This window comes from Cygnus atratus, chromosome 6 (assembly GCF_013377495.2).
Source record: "Cygnus atratus isolate AKBS03 ecotype Queensland, Australia chromosome 6, CAtr_DNAZoo_HiC_assembly, whole genome shotgun sequence".
In the NCBI taxonomy this organism is placed as follows: domain Eukaryota; kingdom Metazoa; phylum Chordata; class Aves; order Anseriformes; family Anatidae; genus Cygnus; species Cygnus atratus.
The window spans coordinates 14,734,346-14,755,183 of NC_066367.1; the positions used below are offsets into that span (position 1 = coordinate 14,734,346).

The window sequence follows — 20,838 nt, forward strand, 5'->3', positions numbered from 1 at the left end:
TTTGCGGCTTTCCTTTGTGGAGGATGAGTTGCTATACTTAGCGCCTGAAGGGGAGAAAAAGGTCTCCAATCTTGGCCAGTGCCTCTCATGGTGGACATCTTCCAGAGGCCTTGGAATGGCAGAGGGCAGCTGTCTGTAATGTGCGTAGTCTGCAATCTGCTGTGCGATTACTGGTACTGAGCTTCTTTAAAACTTTTCAAAGAATGGATATTTTAGATATACAGTGTTGGACATAAGGTAACCTTCTTCCAATCTCCAGTGACGGCAGCAATAAGGAATTCAGTACCTTAGCCACGTAATGAAGGACTGGGAGGAGGTCTCTGTCATGCCTACCAAATAGGACTGGCTAGCTGAGAGGAAAGCAGGGAAGCAGTGATCAGAGACGCTATGCTGCCATATTTCATTGCAGTCAAACTTGATGAGGGGTAAAAGCAGTCACTGGCCTGAGTGGATTGCAGTGTTTTCTTGTTTTATTTTGTTTTTTACTTGAACAGGATATCTCTAGCCTCTGTTACCTGTAAGCATTTAGGTATAAGTCTTGCATGTTCTGCAGCTTCTGACAACGAAGAATAGTTCAGCTGCCCCGTGAGCCGCAGTCAGAAAGCTTGCAGCAATTAGCATCCTGTTTTCATTGCGTGTTTCAGCTTTTGGCCATAATCACATGGTCTTCTGTTGAGATTCCTCTGAGCTTCATCTGGAATCTCAGCTGGTTAACCATACTATCTCAGTTTGCTAGTAAAACCTTGCCCTTGATCAGCAAATTCTTGTGGATATGTTTGTAACTATTTATAAGGGGATTATATTACTCAAGTTTTAAAGCCAATTCCTGTTCTCATTGGTTGAAGGTGCTATGTGATCCCATTTCTCCTGGTTTAGACAAGAGTCAGGAGAAACTGTTGGTGACTCAGTTGCTTGCTGCACTTGCTGTAGCCAAAGGAGTGTTAGTAAGAATTTCACCTTGAGGTGACTGGGGGCGTCAGACTGGCTGATGGTAATTACTTAGGTAGTCTCTGGGTTATCTGGTGCTATAGCCAGTTGTTCTGACACAGGAGCCCCAGACAGAGCCTGACTTGTGAGTGAAACTTAGAGCTGCTCTGACTGGTCAGTCACAGAATCGCTCCAGTGGTTTAGGCTTAGTCTGCTGGATTCTGGGTAAAGGATATGATCATCACCCACTTCTGTTGGGGATACCAAACATTCAGAACTGCTTAGGTGGGTGTGGTGACAGAAAATGTGTAGTAGAATTAACTTGTCCTTTAGTGCCACTTAGTCACAACTTCTCTGGAAGTGGGAAGGAAGCAGAGACTAAACACTGTGGGAAGTGTAAGGAATTGCTTGTTTCCCATTCAAAACTGTTCCCGTTTTGTGCTGAAGGATCATTTTATGACTAACCTGTCTCAGTCCTCTAATTTTAAGAGTATCCTCTAATTTTAAAAATGTCTGATCTGCATTTGTAACAGGCTGCTTTCTAAGGCTGCTTAATAAATATGCTGAAATCAGCAGAGCTGCACTATAACACCTTTTTTCTTCCTTGCCTACTTAGAGCACAGAGTTCTCGGAAACCCCCTCTCCAGACAGTGACTCCGTGAACTCTGTAGAGGGGCACTCTGAGCCATCCTGGTTCAAAGACATCAAGTTTGATGACAGTGACACAGAGCAGATTGCTGATGAAGGAGAAGATAACTTGGCCAGTGAGTTTCAGCTGAGTCTCGTTCTCGTTCTGCCTTCTTCCCTGTTATCCACAGTCCTTCAGGACATAGTAGTTTAACCATGTCTTGCTTTACTTGTGTGTATGTGTGCATGGGGCTGTAAGGATCTAAGCAAACTATAACCTAGCTAGTCTTCCTGTTTCTTCTGATGGATGCAGTGTTTTTGTATTTAGTGGAACTGAAAAAGCTTCATACTTCTAGTGGAGGAGAAGCATGTAAACTGCCTTCTGTTTCTCAAGCAGACTTCTGCTTGATTTGTGGCTCTATAGTAATGCACTGAAGAGTGCTGACCCAATATGTCAGCATACACAGATCAAGATAAAGTAAGAACTATGAAAATACTGTATTCCTGTAGTATTTCACACTGGTCTTTATGTATTAAAGACAATTTTTCTCCTCTCTGGTACCCTCATGATACCCGTTTGAACCCGTCTCCTCCATGTATCTTCCCCCTTACCCAACACTAAAAGACTCCGCCAGCCCTAGCAAGCGTACTTCAGTCAGCAGCTTCCAGTCCACAATGGACAGTGATTCAGCCGCCTCCATCAGCCTGAACGTGGAGCTGGACAACGTGAACTTCCATATCAAGAAGCACTCCAAGTACCCACATGTGCCCCCTCACCCTGCCGACCAAAAAGGTATGAGGTAGTCACCAGCTGGAGTTGCACATGATGGAGAGCTGGGCCCTAATAACACTGATCTATTTGGACACTACTTTAGTAGCTGTCTTACAGAGGGGGAAGTGTGATGTCTAGCTGGCACTTGCTTGCAGTTTTGATACGCTTACCTCTGAGGAGGCTCAGGAGACATGTTGAACCGCCTTCTCTGCAGTGTGTGTAACTTCCCCTGTGACTTTCTCTTTGCAGTTGAAACAAGGTGTCCGGCTGTCCACACATAGTAGGGCATATCCGTGCATAAAGTTTCTGGCTAACTGGGGTGGAAAAATAGTCCATGCATAAACCAGTTTGATACCCATCTCTCCAGTTCGAGATGAAACTAGAAAAGCAAGCAGAAAAAAAACACCAAATGAACAACAATAAACTGATGAACTCTGCTGGCTTCTAATCCTACCTACTTACATTTGACAGAAGAATATTATTATTAATAAGCAGTATGGCCTAATATACATTAATCCATATACATTATATTTCTTTTCAAGAGAACCTCCTCTGAAGTAGGAAGAAATCAAATAGTGTTGAAAACCTCTTTAGATTTTTGTTCTCCTAAATGCTGAATTGAAAGACTCCAAATATGAGCAAAAGACTAAATATGAGCAAAAAAAATAGTGCCTACCTGTTGATAGTTGCATTACATAAATTGCAAAAGAGCTTAATGAGTCTAGAGCTTGCCAGTGTCATGGGCCTAGTATATCCTAGTTGTTTTACATGCTGGGTAGCAATTGATGTCTTTGCATTGTTTCTTTACAAGTTACAACAACTTTGTAAAGTTTTGTCCTTTAGTGCTTCTGAGGAGTTTCTTATTCTTAATTATGTCTCCACCCCCATAACACCCCCCCCTACAGAATTTCTAACTTTAAAAGATGATCCAGAGTTAAATAACCGGGACTCCTTCTAATGAATTCATCCTTCCATGAAGTCTAGCAGGTCTCTTCTGTTGGCTTGGATCAGTTTACAAGATTTAGCTTTATGCTTATGTATGGATTGCATACTCTGAAACTGTGAAATTCTCTCTGAAGAGAAGGAGGGAGGAGAACTACTCACAGCTGACTTGCTAAGTATGTTAGATGTTTAGGGAAGGACAGTGAGGAAAATTAGAGGGAGCATTTATCAGTACTTTTTAAAGTCACCCTTTTGTTATTTTTCTAAATGTGTGTAGACGAACTGAAATCTAACTGCTTTTTTTTTTTTCCCTGCTCCTTAAAGAGGAGCATAGGAAGTTTGAAATTTGAGTTGGTGAGTTGGTGACAATGACTTAAAACAGGGAGGGTTGTCAGCAGTACTGACACCAGTTTGTTAATGATACCTTTTGTCTTGTTTCCAGCTCATGCCCTAAACAAATGAAAAACTAGTACATCTGCAAGGGAAGCAAAAATGTGGAGAGGGAAAATGTATCAAGGAATTCCTATTAGGAAGGAGAGATGTTGGATTAACAGAGCTTGAACAAGGCCCAGGTGTGTTTCAGTATCCTATGAATTTACAGCTGTAGTAGGTTTATCTTTATCAGCATGTGTTGGCATGAAAACAGGCTGTAGTCAGGTACTTTAAAACTGGCTGTGGCCAGTGTTAAAAGACTTGTAGAGCAGTAATCCTGGTTTCAGATGCATCTTGGTCTTTCTGTGCAAAAAGCTTTACGTGATGAAGGGGAAACGTAAGAGAGCCTACCTCTCTCGGAAGCTGTTAACCAGGTCAATGCTTTTCATAGCCAGAACTGAAGCTCTTGTGAAAAAGATTTTAATGACGGAGAGCTCAAAGAAGATTATCAGAGAAGGCAAGTAGTGAGGGAACTGAAAGTAGAGACACTTCTGCTTTTTGAGTTGTATGTACTGACAGCACTGTGCTGTCTTTGGATCTCTGCTAACTGGTGTTTATGTTGGTCCTGAAATGTGTGGTTTCTTAATCAGGTTATTCTGTAAGAGTGCAGTTTATAGTAGAATACTGGAAACAATTCTATTTAAGAGAATGGATTTCTCTTGAGGAGAAAAATATCAGTAATACACCTAGAACTGAGATAAGGTGGAGGTGTCAGTTGTTAAAACACGTTGTGGAGAGGTAAATATTATTCTGCAGTTTTTAGAAAAATCTGTACCCTTTGCAGATGCAGAGGACTTATTGCAGGTCTTGTTTTGTCTTCCTACCCTGAGAGTCTTTAGAGGGAAGAACTAACCAGAAAGAAACAACTTAAAATGACTGCCAGCATTTAAAATAGCAGGAAACATTTCCTGGCAACAGGGAAACTGAAATTTCTTAGGTACTTAGATGTTACTTGTAGAAGGCCTCCAAAAATTAGATGGGACAAAACCATGTGTTGCCCAAGGTAGTGAAATGGCTGGCTTTTAAAACTTTGTTCTGGAATGTATTAAAGTCTGAGTGCAAGCAAAGACTTTCAGTCTGCATTTTCAACTTATCCTGGCCATTTTCCGCAAAAGGTGTGTTTCGAGGTATTACTGGTTATCTCAGTGATGCTTACCAGACAGTCAAGACTAGATAGTTAAACTTCTATGTAAAATGGGACGTGTTTATTTTAATGACAGAGCACTTATAGTTATTCAGTGGCACTACGTGTTTGTAGCTGTCGGGAATCGGTAGCTTCCCTGTGCCCATTGTGTCAAGAGTAAAGAGCTAGATTTCATCCTAATTGTCTTGTCTTTAGGCTAGGTGACAGTGATTTAATTTTCACTGGAAAAATGAAGCAAAACTGAAGATGATGCCCACATTTTGAGTCTAGTAACGCAGTTTCCTCACAGCTGTGTAAATTACAGTCATTAAGGGACTACTGAGGGGGCAAAACATCAGTGCTGGAAGTGTGGGTCAACTTTGATCTTAGTGGGTTTCTTCAGCTGACTAAGGGATATGCAGCAATTTACACTGGTCACAGAGGTCAGCTGCTTTGAAGCAATAGTCTGTGATATACTAGCTGTGGTGTATAACAGTGATTTGTGTATCGTCTGGGCCTAGTGGCAGGACTTCTTGTGATGTTAAAGGCTGACTAATGTCCAGCATGTTCCTGTGAAATTCTAGTGACTCTAAGTTAGCTGGCATGTAGTATCTTACAAACGAATATAGTGACTCATTTATAGTATCATCTGCCCAAAGATAATGGTACTTTCTGGGATGTATCAAAATTGGAAACCAAGCCATACTGCTTTCTGTATTTAAATTGGGAGAGGAGATTAAGTGATGGGATCAATTTATTCTGAGTGTTACTTTTAATTGCTGTTTTCAAAGAGATACAGTCATCAGTATGGGAGACTATTTTCAAAATGTCCTTGCAGCCAAGTATCTGTGATCCTGGTAGGGTAGGTATTTTGGGAGTTTTTGATGGCAGTATCTACCTCGGAGAGGGACAGAGAAGATTCTGAGTAATAATGACACAGTTCCTTACCACTGTTGCTTGACAGGGCTTAGAGTCCAGTTGTCAGGAGCTCTTCTGGTGCACCTTCTATTAAGAAGGTACTTGCTGGTTTACACTGTAGACCTGTGAATTTGTGTGCATTGTGGTATTGGCTTCCCTTGAATATCAAACTTAGGAATTTGTGTATTTTTGGGGGGAGGGGAAGTTGATCAGGGCAGTATATATGATAATTTATTAACAGCTAACTGTTTGTAAACAGGGCGGAAAATATGCCATGGGAACCTCTGGTTGTTCTTGTGTCCTGTTCTTCCCCTTCATGGAGCGTGATAAATGTAGGGATGATGTGAGGTGAGAATTGTGTGTATTAGCCACTCTTACCGTCCCAACTCGCACCTATCGGTGTATTATCTTTCTGGTCTAGTAAGAGGTGTGGATTTCTTACCTTGTCAGGAACTTCCCTTGGGACACAAGTGGAAGGAAGCAAAGTTACAGGAGGTGAAGCGCTGTTTTTGAGAAGTTTTCTTGGTTTGAAGGTGTCACCTGCTTCTTTGGCCAGAGAAAAACTGAGGTTAGGTTTCAGCTGGGGATTATTCCTGCTTTGGCCATGCTAGGCAGGGTTATATGTCAGATCTAATTTCAGTATCTTCAAAGTAAGAGCTTCTGCCCTGAGGCTGTTGCAAGGTAGAGAGGGTTCGAGGTGTTGGTATACATCTTTGTGCGTAGGGACAGTCTGCCACGACTTTCTCTAGCTAATCTGTGGAGCTGTGGGTGAATGCTGAAGGTGATACAATTTATGTAATACGGTAGTTTGCTTGTAACACTAAATGCTTAATCTAAGCAAGAGGTGAAAGGAGTCTGCAAATAACCATTGAGCTGCAACAGATACTTGCACCTCCTTGTTCTGCTCCGTAAGTCTGGTGCACTGATCATCTGTTGAGTGTGTGATTTCAAACTGGGTAACTGCAGACAAGTTCAGATCTTTAAAATAGTGGTATGTAAAGGGTCTCTTGAATGCTGCTGTTCAGAGACTTGTGATTGCTTGTGTCTTGTCAACTTTATGTTGCTTTCTGTTGGTGTCTGAAGCCTGGCTTTGCATTGTTTGTGGCAGTAAGTCCAGACCGTCCTCAGGAAAGGTGATAACGAATGGTCGCACTGCATAAAAAGTTGAGCTACTGCTTGTTTTCCCACTAAAATCCGTTCTTGTAGAAGCTAGTAAACTAACTAAATGCACAACAGGTTAATGGTCTCTAGAGGAAACAAGATTTGTGTAGCCAGACAGTCTGCTTGAAAGATCACTGTGCTATTTTAGTTGTGGTGATCTAGCAAGCTAAAGAAGTGTAGTAGATAGAGCTTCGTCCTATTTCCCAAATGTAAACTGCTGCATGTGTTTCCTTCACTGTGCAAGATAAATCTTAAGGCTGGTCTCTCACTGAGTCTGAGATAACACCAAAATATTTTATTGGAGTGTGAGATCAGAATGGCTTCTGAAGCTGCATTTTGAGATCAGAATGAGGAGGCCATTTCCTGTCTGGACACTTCCATGGTGTCTGCTCACAGCCTGACACAACTATATTCAGATCTTTAAGAAGTGCGTGCCAATTGAAGGAGCAGACTCTTTAAGGGCTAGTTCAGTCTGTGCTCATCTCTACTTTGCTTCCTTGTTTTCTTTGCAGTAATAAATAGTGTTTTCTTGTCTTCCTAGAGCTTTTTGATAGAACAAGACTGAGAGGATATTCTTGTCTTGATCACTCACTAATTTAGCAACAGCTTGATGACTAAACACTTACATGAGTAATGCTGCTTCTTCTGGTGTGGGCGTGAACATCATAATTATATGGGCATACCAGTATAACCTGTCATTTTTGTCTCCGCCTATCTCCCTCTTCTCTCTTCTTTCAGAGTACTTGAATCCTGACAACGGAGGGCAGCAGATGTTCTCTATAAGTGATGCTTTTATTAAAGGTAAGGGGAAACTTCAAATGTTGCTGTTGTGTGCTTTAATATAACCATGCAAGTTCTTCAGTAGTCCTTTAACAGGCTATTGACCTTTTAGAAATATTTTCTTGATAGTAAAACTGAAGCTACTTGTGGCAAAACTGGTATATAGACTATATTCTGTTTTTTAATGTGCTTACAAGCTCAAATTTCTTTCACTTCTCAAATTTTTCATTCAAAAACACTCAACCTTTTATTTTATTAAAGTATAAGTAGCAGGGTTTATCACTTTTGTTTGTAACTTCCCTACCCACAAACTTTTATAAGACACCAATTCTGACTTTCTGTGCAAAAAAAAAAAAGATGTGATAGGATTAATTGCACTCCTTCTACAAAGCAATTCAAAGCTTCGTTTCAATTTTTTCTGGATTTCCGGTCACCAGCACTACTACTTCTGAAATGAAAGGTGATCAGACACAGCTGTGAGTTTTAAAACCATCTGCCTTCCAATACTGTAGTCTGGTGCGCTTGTGGGATTTTTGTTTCCATTTGATGCTCTTGATTTTAGTGAGCTCAAAGGAGAGGAGGAAACAAATGGGGAAATCGCAAAGTCTGTGCAGCCAGAAAAATGAAGTCTTTGGCTAAACTAATGCCTAGTTTTTAACTGAACTTTTGCAGGAGGGGGTAAGGGGAGAAACCCAGCTTAAATTCTGCTTATCTTCTATACAGACAATTTTGAGTATGGAGTGCTTGGAAGAAGTAAATTTCTTTTTTTCAGTATTCCTGCTCAGGTTATTATATAAGGATTTTGCATTCAGATGTTTTAAGCTTGAATTCTGAAGACTTATATACTTGCTGATGAGAAGTTACACACCGCTTGCATAAAAGATTTATAATATAGTCAGCCATTATGTGAATGGGGAAGTTCTGATTTGGAATATCGTAATACCTGTGTGGGAAATAACTTAGTTTTCTGCAATTTGAAAGAGTTACTGTGTAACGAAATAACCTATAATCTTGGTAATGCAAAACACAGAGAATGTTTTAAAGGCATATTAAACAGTGATTGAAAGTGGCAGTTACGCCCTCTAACTGGGGACTCTTCTGCACTGTTGAAACATCTTTTGGAAAGAGAAAACCAGAAATAACTACAGTTTATGTTGACATTTAGAATTAAAAAAAAAAATGATTCCAGTAGATACAGCCTTTGTTGGCATCCTGTTTAACATGCTGAAGAGTATATGATAGGTGAAATGGTATGAGAAGATGTGCTGAGATTTTTTTGGAAAACTTCTGCTACTTTCTTTATAGAAAATTCTTAAACTTCAGAGAGAAAAGAGAATTTTGTTGTATTAAATACTGTGACTTAGGCTAGTTGAGCCAGCCTGCTTGCAGCTCACTCTGCACCTGACTAGCAAGGGGGGTGGTGGTTGGGTTCAGGGCTACAAGTCATGTAAAGGTTCATCAGTAGCATAGCATTTTTTTTAAAATATGTTTGGGAGACATGTTAAACAAGACCTTTACCAAGATATTTTGGCTACTTGTGCTGCAGCTTGAATGGAATAACTTGATCTTTCTACTGCCACTTACATGTATAGGTCTTTAAAGCAACAGTTTTCTGTGGATCAAATTAGTGCCTTTGACTAATATTCTAAATCTAAAAGGCATTATGATTATGTATTATGAATATGTAATGTATTTTGAATTTGCTGCTTATTTATAGGTAAAACTGGGATATAACTTCTGTTTTCTCATGTCTTAATTTGTTCTTCTGGAATTAAAATTATGTGCTGTATACTACCAGTACGAGAATTTCACTAATTCTCTTTTCCTCAATGTACTCACAGCTATTGTACTTGATATTGTTTGCAGTCTCCTATTACCACGACTTCTAGCTCAAACTCAGTCTTTCAAGAGGCTTAGACTTACGTCTTAGTAAATTGTTTCCTTTTCCAAGTAGCCTTTCAGAAAGATGCAGGAATTCAACAACAAACTTTATGTTAACAAGGTTCATTTATCTCTTGCAGAGTCATTATTCAACAGGAGAGTGGAGGAGAAGTCCAAAGAACTCTTTTTCACACCACTAGGCTGGCACCATAGCAACCTGGATCTGCTGAGGGAAGAGAATGGGGAGAAACAAGCCATGGAAAGGCTGCTGTAAGAAAAATATAGAAAAAAGAATTTGCATATTTTGAGTAACAATTCCTGAAGTCCTCCTGTTCCACCAGCTTTCTGTGGTACTTGATCTTCTGTGGACAATACAAGGAACAAATTTGTATTAAGAAAACAGCATTTTTACAGTATATTTTGATTGCTTTCTTGCATGTGGTTTTATATGTTGAAATAGAGGACCAGAGAGTTCACTCTCTGAAAGTAACTTCTGAAAGGTGACTTCAATTAAACTCTGCTCTGTATCTTTTCCACATTTTTTTTTTTTACAGCTCTGCTAATCACAACCACATGATGGCACTGCTTCAGCAACTTCTATACAATGAGTCCCTGTCCCTGTCATGGAGGGATATCATTGTACCTGTGGTCTGTCAGGTAGTTCAAACAGTACGGCCTGATGTCAAGAACAGAGATGATGACATGGATATCCGCCAGTTTGTCCACATCAAAAAAGTAAGTTTCAGACCCTGAATGTAGGGAAAGACAAAGAATGCAATTGCTGGCAGCACCTGCTGTTTGAAGAGAAGGGTCATCCCCACTCCCCTCAGCATGTTCAGTGGTGTAGTTGGCCAACAGGGCCTTTAGATAATGCAGGTTTCTAGCAAAAGTTGTATAGAAAGAACTCTGTATCCTGGGAAAGGTGTCTCAATGCCCTGGAGCTGGCCTCTTCTTTCAGGCCGTAGGCTGCAGAAGGTAGGAAAGAGCAACACCTCTGTAATGAATTGTTTCCTTTTTGGGCTTCTGCTTGTTTTATGCTTGGATTGGAGAGGTACTAAACACTGGATAAGTAACTTTCAAGACTATGTATAACAATCTATTGCTCTGTAACTCCCTGTTATGGAGGATTTAACTCCTCCCATGCTAATTGCAATGACTTTTTGTGGAGGAAAACTTGATTGTTATGGGATGGTGCATTTAGGTCTGCCAGATGGCCAAGAGATGACATTGCTGAACTGTAAGGCTGGAGTTGTGGCATGCAGAGTTTCTTCTTAGAGGCTGGTGTGAAACTAACCTCTAAGGAAGTAGCCTTGCTGAGGCTCACAGGCTCAGGCTTATTTTTGCATTGCAGATGCAAGTTAAGATATGAGGAGAGCCTTGTGTTACTCCTGACAGTTCTGTAGGATCTCTTGAGGCAGCAACAATTGATGCCGCCTGTCCTGAAGCCCAGTTTCAAAAAGCAGATGTTCAGATGTGAAGACTCTAGGTATTTTTATATGCCAGTAACAGAAACATTCTCTGAAACATGTCATTAGGAACCTGTTTCATGTTTATTACTCCTGCGATTGGTTGTGACTCTAGGCACACCAGTCAACTGTTTGTGTTCAAATAGTAAGTAGAGGTTTGTTTATTCTCTTTCGTTATTACAACTCTTGTCCATTATTAGTGAAAATGGTATGTGCAAAGGCATATGCTCCCGATGGCCTGTAGAAACTTGCATTCCCTTATTGTCTTCCAGAGTGTACTTGATTTCACAGATACGTATTTGCTGGGAGGAGCTTGGAGATCCTGGAACTTAATACTTGCTTTCATGTTGTTGTTTCTAGTTTACCAGACTTTAAAGGAAAAGTTGTGTGTCCAGCATGACAGCATCTGGTCTTTCATCTGATAATTGAGGGTGCAGATGAAGCTTGCACAATAGCCACAATAACTATTCTGTTAGGTTTACAGCATTTAAGCTATGGGAATGTATAACAGTTCTAAGTGTTCGACTTCCTTTGCTCTGTTAGATTCCTGGTGGAAAGAAGTTTGACTCCATGGTGGTGAATGGATTTGTTTGCACTAAGAATGTTGCCCACAAAAAGGTAATGCAGACTGGATTAATCAAGTGCTGACTGTAGTGCATGCTGAGGAAACAAATGTCCTGTGACTTCTTTTGCACTAGAAGCTTCTCTCACCAGTCTGGAGGTGTATGGGCTTTTTTCAGTTTGCACAGCACCTGAATGAGAATATGTTTTAATGTGTTTCTTTTCAAAGCTGTTTTCTGTTGTCTCAGATTCTAGTGTAGGGAGGAGAAAAAGCTTTCCTCATGCATGTATAGCAAAATATCCTTTCCACCCCTATCACTTCAGAATGTATCTAATGATTACCCCAAGAGTTAGCCAGAAAAAAAGACCTTATGGTCATGATCTTTGTGACAGTATAATAAAGTGAACCTTTATTTAAAGCTGGAGGTCAAAATAGAAGTGATCTGAACGGAGGCTCCAAGGTATGTGAAGAGTTAGTGTGACTTGGTGTAGTTGGGTGGGGACTGCAGAAACTTCCAACACTTCACTCTTACTGGACAGTAGCTGTGAAATTCCAAGAACTGGGTGTAACATGATCATAAAAAGAAAAATGTATAGTTGGTGTGGGGAATAACTGAGATGCCTGTTTAAATACAGTCATGGGTAGTCTGATATGGGTTTTTTCCCTATTTACTTTTCCAGCTCTGTCTTTTAACTATTTTGTTTCTTTCCTAGATGAACTCTTGCATAAAAAATCCCAAAATTCTTCTGCTGAAGTGCTCAATTGAGTACCTCTATCGAGAAGAAACCAAGTTTACCTGCATAGACCCTATAGTGCTTCAGGTAAGAGCATGGTTTTGTTCTTGGTTGAAATTGCCTGAGACTGATTCACCCTTTTGGGGTGCACATCTGATTATTCAGTATGTAAGGTGGACTTGAGTTACTGGGGGATTGTGTATTGAAGAGAGATTTGCTCTTGTAACAGCTAGCTAGGAAAACTGTTGCACTAAATAGAGTACAAACTTGTAGTCTTCTGAGGGTTTTTGCCATCAAGAGTTATACATACTGATTGTATTTAATTGTAAGGATCAAGATTTATATTTTAAGAAACGTCTTTCATTTTTAATGATACACTGTGTGAGGAACACAGGGTTCAGAAAGTCACAGCTAGTCATGGCTTAAGTGTGCAGAGAAATATTAAGTGTGTATAAGTGAGAGTTCAGTTGTACCCACATTATTCTTTGTCAAGCTTGAACAAATGGGACAACACCCAACCTAATGAAGTGATGAACTACAAAACGTCACTTTGGAACAGGTGCTCAGCCCTTGAGAGCAGGGAGGTGCCTTGGTATGAAAACACTGAAATGGGTGGACGTTCTTTAATGTACTGCATGCCTGTCTGAGGATCAGTTTTCAGGTCTTTTGTAATTTGGGCATTTGGTGCCTTACTAAGCTTGGGCCATAATGGTTTTTTTCCATCTTTGACTGTTTCCTTAAAATGCATTTAAGACTGCTTCCATTTGGTGCTTAATAGAGTTGCATGTATAAAAACTTCAATAATAAAACTTACTTCTGCATAGTGAGTTGGTTTTTCCAGTAAAAGCTTAAGCTGAGTCCTGTCCTTTGTCTGAACAACGTAGAAGTATCTACTGTTCTTTCTGACTACTGGTTACTGTGATTGTTTCAGTATCTGCTTCAGAACATGATCATATGTTTTTGTGTATCTGCCTTAAAATCCTATATGGCAGAGAATACTACAGAAATACTAGTTCAGTTGAAAAGGCCAGCTTCTGTTGAATGGCAAACTGCTTTTGTGGTACCTTTCTTTTGTCTGGAACCTCTAAAACTTGACTATTGTGAGTCACAATAACACAACCAAAAATACCTGATTTGGGAAGCTGTATTGTCCCTCTAATAGTGTAGCCCATTAGTTCTTATGGGGGTTACAGCCCTGCTTTCTCTTTCTGAGCATGGTAATAAAAGTGGGGAGATAGTGAAATGAAGCCAGAAGATGGCAATGGCTGGCAAGGCAATTTCACAGTGCACAGCATTTGGGATCCTACTCTGGAAGCATTGCTCCCAAGTGCAGATTTAGGGACTGAGGCTTGCTGTATGGTGCAGGAGTTGAAGACAGAGAGAGAGCAGTTGTATACTCTGAGTGAATGGAAGCGTCTGTGAGTGACAGCACTCGACGTTAGTGTGTATCTGAAGGTGGGGAACATAATATTGCAAACAGCTTTTATTTAGGATGCTCTAATTATAGCATCATTTGAACATAAGAATTTTTTTGTTAGGATATAAGGTGCATGTAGATATTAAGATATTTGAGCCTCATATGGGGAATGAAGTATTGTTTTGTGAGAAGTCATCCAAGATACTGAGAATAGAGCTGCTGTCTCTGGACTCCGCACACAAAGCTAGTTCCTGTTGAGTGGTGTGGCTGTGCATATATAAAAAATGTTTGGATTCTGCAGCTTTCTTACTTCAGACAGTCACTGGACCATGCCCTCACACCTGATTAGGGTATGTAGCGAACTATTGATAAACTGGGCGATGGGGATATGTGCACAATGGAAAACTGGTGTTTTCTGGATAGCTGTTTTCCCTGTTCTATAGGAAAGCTCAATATATAAATGAGAAAGTAATATTAAGCATTTAAATATATATTTTAGGACAGGTTTGGTCTACTTAATTGCCATGCATTGTTCTTTCTGCAGGAAAGGGAGTTCTTGAAGAACTATGTACAGCGGATAGTTGATGTCAGGCCTAACTTGGTCCTTGTTGAGAAGACTGTGTCCCGAATTGCACAGGACATGCTGCTGGAGCATGGTATCACTCTTGTCATCAACGTCAAGCCGGTGAGTGTTTCCTGTCAGACATCAGACTGTACCTTGTGGTGGATCTCTAACTTCTCTTTGTAGCATTTTTTTAAATGGTCTTCACTTCCAAGGAGACACAGCAGACAGACCTAGAAAGTAATTTTTCCTCACTAATTTCTACCAACTCTCTGCTGTGCCCTTGCTGGCTGGTCTTTGTATCCTGGCTATGTTTTAGTTAACTGAGTCATATTTGTAGCAAATGCTACAATCTTCCCTCTCACCAGTAATAACTGCCAAACTGCTTTTCTATGATGTGTATTTGGGTGTGTGTGTGAGTGACTGGATTTAATCCAGAGTTTACCTCACAAAGTGGGAGGTTGCCTGGATAGCACTGGCATCTTTTAGAGCAATCTAAGAAGTACTAATGTCTTATTTGCACTGTAGATTCTTACTTTTCTTTTTAATCTTCACAGCAAGTGCTAGACAGAGTAAGTCGAATGACCCAGGGAGACTTAGTGATGTCAATGGATCAACTGTTGACCAAACCACGTTTGGGAACCTGCCATAAATTTTATATGCAAGTGTTTCAGTTGCCCAACGGTGAGTAAATCTTAATGTGTCCTAGTTTGTGTGCATAAGAGGCTAAACGCTTTGCTCTTGGTAACAAGGTTTGAACTGTTGGGTATTTTGTGTTATCAAGTATTATATTTTCTATTCATCTTTCTTTACTTCTGTTACATCTTGGAACTACAGCGAACTAAGTCTGAGCACACAAGCTTCATCAAAAAGTACAAGGTCTTCTGTTCTTGGTAAGATGAAAGATGCTAGACTTCAATTAGACTGGTTCTTTCCACTGCCCTGGAGATTGTCTAGTCCAATGTCCTGTTCAAAACAGGAAGGGTTAACTTCAAGGCAAGATCAGATTTCTCAGGGGCTTGTCAGCAAAGTGTTGAAAATATTGCAGAATGGAGATTTCACAACCAATCTGGGCAGCTGTTTAGTAGTTTAATAATCCTCCCCATAAAGAACTCTTCCACATTTTAACAAGGCAAATTCTGATTGACTATCTGTGCACTCTACCCCTTGTCTTTTCATTGTACATCTTTGAGAAATCAGGTTCCTTTTTCTCTGTAACACCCTGTAGGTAGTGGAATTCTTCAAAGGAAGTAACCTGGCAGATTACCAATGGTGCTGGCATACAAATGTGGATGCAGTTTTTGTGGCAATGTAGTCTTTGCATCTCTTCTTCAGGTCTGCCTTACCCCCTTCCAACTTCTAAATTTTACTCAGTCTTGTGCGCTTTGACTCATAAGGATGAGCAAACTTGCAAGGGAGGATAATGGTTCTTCTCTTTCACTGCTGCATACTTTGTCTCCCAGTCTGCAGCGATCTTAGCATAAGATATTCAGATTAATGTGTTTTATGCGGTCTTTACTTGGACTGCACAATGACTTTTTTTATAAAACAGGAGGAGTTTGTAGCAAAAGTTTGCTTTGCTTGCAAAAAGTGTTTTCTCAGTACATATAATACGAATTTCTGCAGCTGGATTGTGCTACCAGTGTTTCTTGCTCCTAATCTCCATTAGTCTATTCAGTGTGTGAGATGCCTAAGAGCAGGTTGTCATCCTAACTCTGCTGTTTTTGTTTTTTTTTTCCTTGTAGATCAAACAAAAACACTGATGTTCTTTGAAGGGTGTCCCCAGCACCTGGGCTGCACTATCAAATTGTGTGGTGCTGCAGAGTATGAGCTGGCCCGTGTGAAAGAGATCCTGATCTTCATGGTCTGTGTGGCTTATCATTCCCAACTGGAAATCTCTTTCCTTATGGACGAGTTTGCTATGCCCCCTACTCTGGCAAAAAACACCTCTTTTCATTCCCTTATTGAGGATCCAGGAGATGAAAATGAACAACAGAATCTTTTCAATGGTGAGGATTATAGCACAGCAATCAGAGACATCGAACTCTCCACTGAAAAGCTTCCTGTAATCTCAGAGTCAGTGTCATCTGATGAGGTCACCTTGCTTGAGCAAAGAGGATTATTTGAGAGAGGTGACCAAGAGAACAGTCAGCTAGAAACAATGTCCTCAAAACAGCAGGAGCACCACAAAATGGAGTTGTCATTTCCAGTGTTCCACTCTGTACCTCCTGCAATACCTGAAACATCTCTTCTGCCCCTCCATGGCATGGACCAGCACTTGGTCACTCTGGATAGTCAGCCACTAGAGCCTCTTCAACAGGCAGATGATCTGCAGGAATCCAAGAGTCAAATGAGAGTCTTCAGAGACCCTCTCCAGGATGATAGTGGTTTATATGTTACGGAAGAGGTAACTTCTTCTGAGGATCGTCTCAAGACTTACTCTGCAGCCTTTAAACAGGAGTTGAAAGATGTCATTCTCTGTATTTCTCCTGTAATGATGTTCCGTGAACCATTTCTTTTGACTGAAAAAGGCATGAGATGCCCTGCCCGAGAATACTTCCCCGAGCAAGTTTATTGGTCTCCTCTCCTTAATAAGGAATACAAGGAATTGGAAAGTAGGAGGAAGAGACAATTATTGCGGGATCTTTCTGGATTACAAGGGATGAATGGGAGTATACAAACCAAGGCTATACAAATCTTACCTTCCCATGAGTTGGTTAACACTAGAATAGCAGAGCATCTAGGTGATAGCCAGAGCTTAGCCAGGATGCTGGCTGACTATCGGGCCAGAGGAGGGAGGATTCTACAGAGAAGTACAGATCCCTTTGCTCAAAGTAAGGATGTGTCCAGTGTCCCTACTGGAAAAACTGGTTGCAGGATTGAAGAGGATGAGAAAGGACTGGCTCAGAGTGAATCCTCTTGGTCTCATAAGGTAATGATTCAAACTATGCTACTGAAAACACAGTTACATTATTTTTTCCTGGTAATATAGAACATGTGTTTAATACTAAATGTAAAACTGGAGACTCTTATGACTGGGTCAAAACTGCATTTTGGATTGCAGTGCTCTGGGCACTTAAACAAACCAATTTAACCAGCTACTAGGTAGATGAGAGAGCAGAACATGAGACTGCAAAACTTCCCTGAGAAGGGAAAAGCCTGTGAGGCTCCTTCTTCTCTTATCCTGAGAAGCGTACAAAATCAGCCCAGAATCAGTTTAGTACATTGGCTGTTCAGCTCAGTTGCACACAACTGATTCATGAAAATGAATACATGGAGGGGAAAAAAAAACTTTGTTTCTGAAACTGAGCTTCCATGCTGCATGTACTGGTGATTTCTAAAAGCATAATGCTCATCCCTCTTTAGAGGGATTAACGTCATGGAAACAGCAGTAGGCTGTAATTACATTAAAGTATTTGATTGTTTGCAAAAGTTTGGGTGATCTGGAGAAATGCGAGAATCTCTTAATGGAGAGGGTAAGATCTTATTAGAAACTTCCAAGTAAGGGAGTATGCACTTGGAACCAAAAACATATAAGGGCATGGGAAACTGCCATGACAGCTGCTAATTTGCATATGAGGAAAAATGTATTGGGACTTCTCAAGCACTGAAAGCTATGCAGGAAAAAGTCTGTCAAGGGTAGCAGAACTGGTCTTGTAGTAGTCGTACATTTTGGAGCCACCATCAGTCTCCAAGTTCGTGACCAGAAGTCACCTTTTAATTGGTGCTAAATGTAAATCTATGTAGCTTCACAGACAATAATCTAACAAGCTGGAAGAGTAGCTGTTGCTCTAGATCAAACTGCTCTGTGCTGTATAAATTTATTTATAAAGAAAATTATAAAGTCACAGAATATTCTGAGTTGGAAGGGAGCCACAAGGGTCATTGAGTCCAGCTCCTCGCTCTGCACAGGACCACCCAAAAACCAGACTATGGGGCTGAGAGTGTTGTGCAAATGCTTCTTGAACTCTGCCAGTGCTGTGGCCACTGCCCTAGGGAGCTTGTCCCAGTGCCCGACCACCCTCTCGGTGAAGAACTTTTTCTTAACTTCCATCTCCATGCTGTTCCCTCAGGTCCTTTCGTTGTCCCCAGAGAGCAGAGCTCAGCGCCTGCCCCTCCGCTCCCCTCGTGAGGGAGCTGCAGGCTGCCATGAGGCCTCCCCTCAGCCTGCTCTGCTCTGGGCTGAACAAACCAAGGGGCCTCAGTTGCTCCTCATATGTCTAGCCCTCTAGACCCTTCATTGTCTTTGTAGCCCTCCTTTGGACACTCTCCAGTAGTTTTATGTCCTTTTCATACTGTGGTGCCCAAAACTGCACACAGTACTCAAGGGGAGGCTGCACCAGTGCAGAGCAGAGAGAGACAATTGCTTCCTTCAACTCGCTAGCAATACCGTGCTTGATGCACCCCAAGATACTTCTGGCCCTTTTGGTTGCCAGGGCACATTGATGCATATTCAACTTGCCATCAGTCAGAACCCCCAGACCCCTTTCTGTGGGGTTGCTCTCTAGCCTCAAAAATAGTTGGTAACTTCATAGTTCTGTAGGGAGTAAGAGGGGTTATGGTTCCATTCTGGCAGCAGGATGGTAAATCTCTTCATAGAAAAAGGCAGAAAGTTTGAAGTCCTTCTGCACTCTCAGTGAGTAATTGAGGTGTAATATACTGGCAAAGACTTGACTCTAAGGTGTGCTAAAACATTCAGTGTCTTGGAGACTCTGGACTTTTGTCTTGGGGCTTTGGATTTCTGTTTTGGCCCCTCAGTTTCCTTTCTACAACGTGGTTATGTTGTTTGTATTATATGTATTAGTTATAGCTTCTAAAAATGGCAGTTAGCACTTAAATTTACTTGAAGCTCAAAGATAATGTAAGATTAATTTGTAGAAAAGGAACAAACCGGGCTTTGCCCTTAAATAAAATTACTAGAATAATATTTTGTCATTGATTATGTGTGTGGATGGAGGTGTCTGTAACCAGTGAATGAGCTGTTTTCTCTCTACCAGGTGGATTGTCTGAGTCCAGTAAACCATCAGAGACTCTGTGTTCTCTTCAGTAGCTCTTCTGCTCAGTCCAGCAATGCTCCAAGTGCGTGTGTTAGCCCCTGGTACGAAAACTACTCCTCTACAGCATGTGTAGTTGTTAACTTTTTTTTCTGAAGGCAAGGTCAGTGCTCACTTCATAGAAGTACTTCTTTGAGGACTTGTTGGTAGGTTGTAATCATCTTCTAATGGGAACTGTTGGAAAAATTTCATCTTGCCTGATTAGGTGGGTACAGAGCAATATTCCACAGCCTTTCTAATCCCTCTGGCATGAAGGAGAAAGCCCAGCCTGAAACTGAATGCTTTAGTTGGACTTCAGACTGTAGAGCAATGTAAGTGTAGGGAGGACACTGTGCAGCCATATGGGGAAGAGTTACTGTATATAAACAAAGAAAAATGTCCAAGCCCAAAAATAAACCTTGAAGAAGAATCTTAGACTACTTCTAAATTGTATTATCTGAGAGGGGCATTTGAATATATTACTGTCTTTCTCATAAAGTTAACAATGTTAAGCTTTAACTGTAGTTTTAGCTTAGAGGGCTATAACTTGTTGCAATTTATGATGTTTTTTTAGTATTGCTCCTTGGACAGGTCTTTCACCTAGCTCAGGTGAAAATATAGAGATGTCTCTCACAGGAAATCTAGATCTTCCTCTGTAAAAGCTAAGGAATGAACAAAAAAATGTTGAGCTTCTTAAAAAGAAGTGATAAAGGCGCATAAATTAGTGATAGTTAAAAATGTCTGAATAGAGACTTAAATTGATACTTACACATTTTAAGTGGCTTGGTCGCTTCATATTCTGAGAAATGAAAACTGCTATTAAATTTAAAGCTGTTCTTAAATCTTGTATAAGATTTCTAGGCTTTTTTCATGTTCTATTTGTGCCCTCTTTGTAACTGTTTAAATGTTAATGTTAAAGGCTTCAAGCTGTCTAGACTTCTGTGCCTAGGTGTTCTTGAACATGATCTTCAAAAGAGCAATTGAATTGTGTTCCACTTTTAAATGTCAAGTTGAAAGTTGTTCTAGTAAGAACTCAAATCTCATTATTAGCAAACTTGACAGCAGGGATCTGGGAAGAGCAGTCAAGAGGGGGGAAAAAAATAGCCTTTGGTATACAGGGCTGAGAACAAACAAGCACAAGGTACAGATCTGTGTACTTCAATGCCATTGCACAGCTAGCAGTGGCAGGATATCCCCTCTAAAGCTTTTCTTTTTTCTCTGCTTTAGGATTGTGACCATGGAATTCTATGGGAAAAATGACTTGACACTAGGGATTTTTTTGGAGCGCTACTGTTTCAGGTGAATTAGTAGTAAATCTCATTCTAAACAAAACAAAAGCCTTTAACAGCTCAGTGAGGTTGAGCTGACACTTTCTTTATAGACTCTGCTTCCTGTGCACTCAGGAGATTAGCATGAGCCTGTTGTATTCTAGGAAAGCTTACACCTTAAATTTGCTGCTCCCTTTGCTTTATGAACATGCTGTAGTAAACTCTTAAACCTG

General features: G+C 40.6%; 1 protein-coding gene across 1 annotated transcript in view; it reads left to right on the forward strand.

The window, feature by feature from the left end:
* The window catches only part of PIKFYVE (phosphoinositide kinase, FYVE-type zinc finger containing), a 62,497-nt gene that overhangs the window by 22,990 nt on the left and 18,669 nt on the right, over positions 1 to 20,838 (forward strand). Inside the window, 12 exon segments of the mRNA XM_035536742.2 lie at positions 1,544 to 1,691; positions 2,180 to 2,347; positions 7,641 to 7,703; positions 9,704 to 9,833; positions 10,118 to 10,298; positions 11,573 to 11,647; positions 12,305 to 12,412; positions 14,287 to 14,427; positions 14,862 to 14,988; positions 16,050 to 17,236; positions 19,302 to 19,402; positions 20,565 to 20,636. Of these exon segments, the coding sequence (XP_035392635.1) occupies positions 1,544 to 1,691; positions 2,180 to 2,347; positions 7,641 to 7,703; positions 9,704 to 9,833; positions 10,118 to 10,298; positions 11,573 to 11,647; positions 12,305 to 12,412; positions 14,287 to 14,427; positions 14,862 to 14,988; positions 16,050 to 17,236; positions 19,302 to 19,402; positions 20,565 to 20,636 (2,501 nt within the window).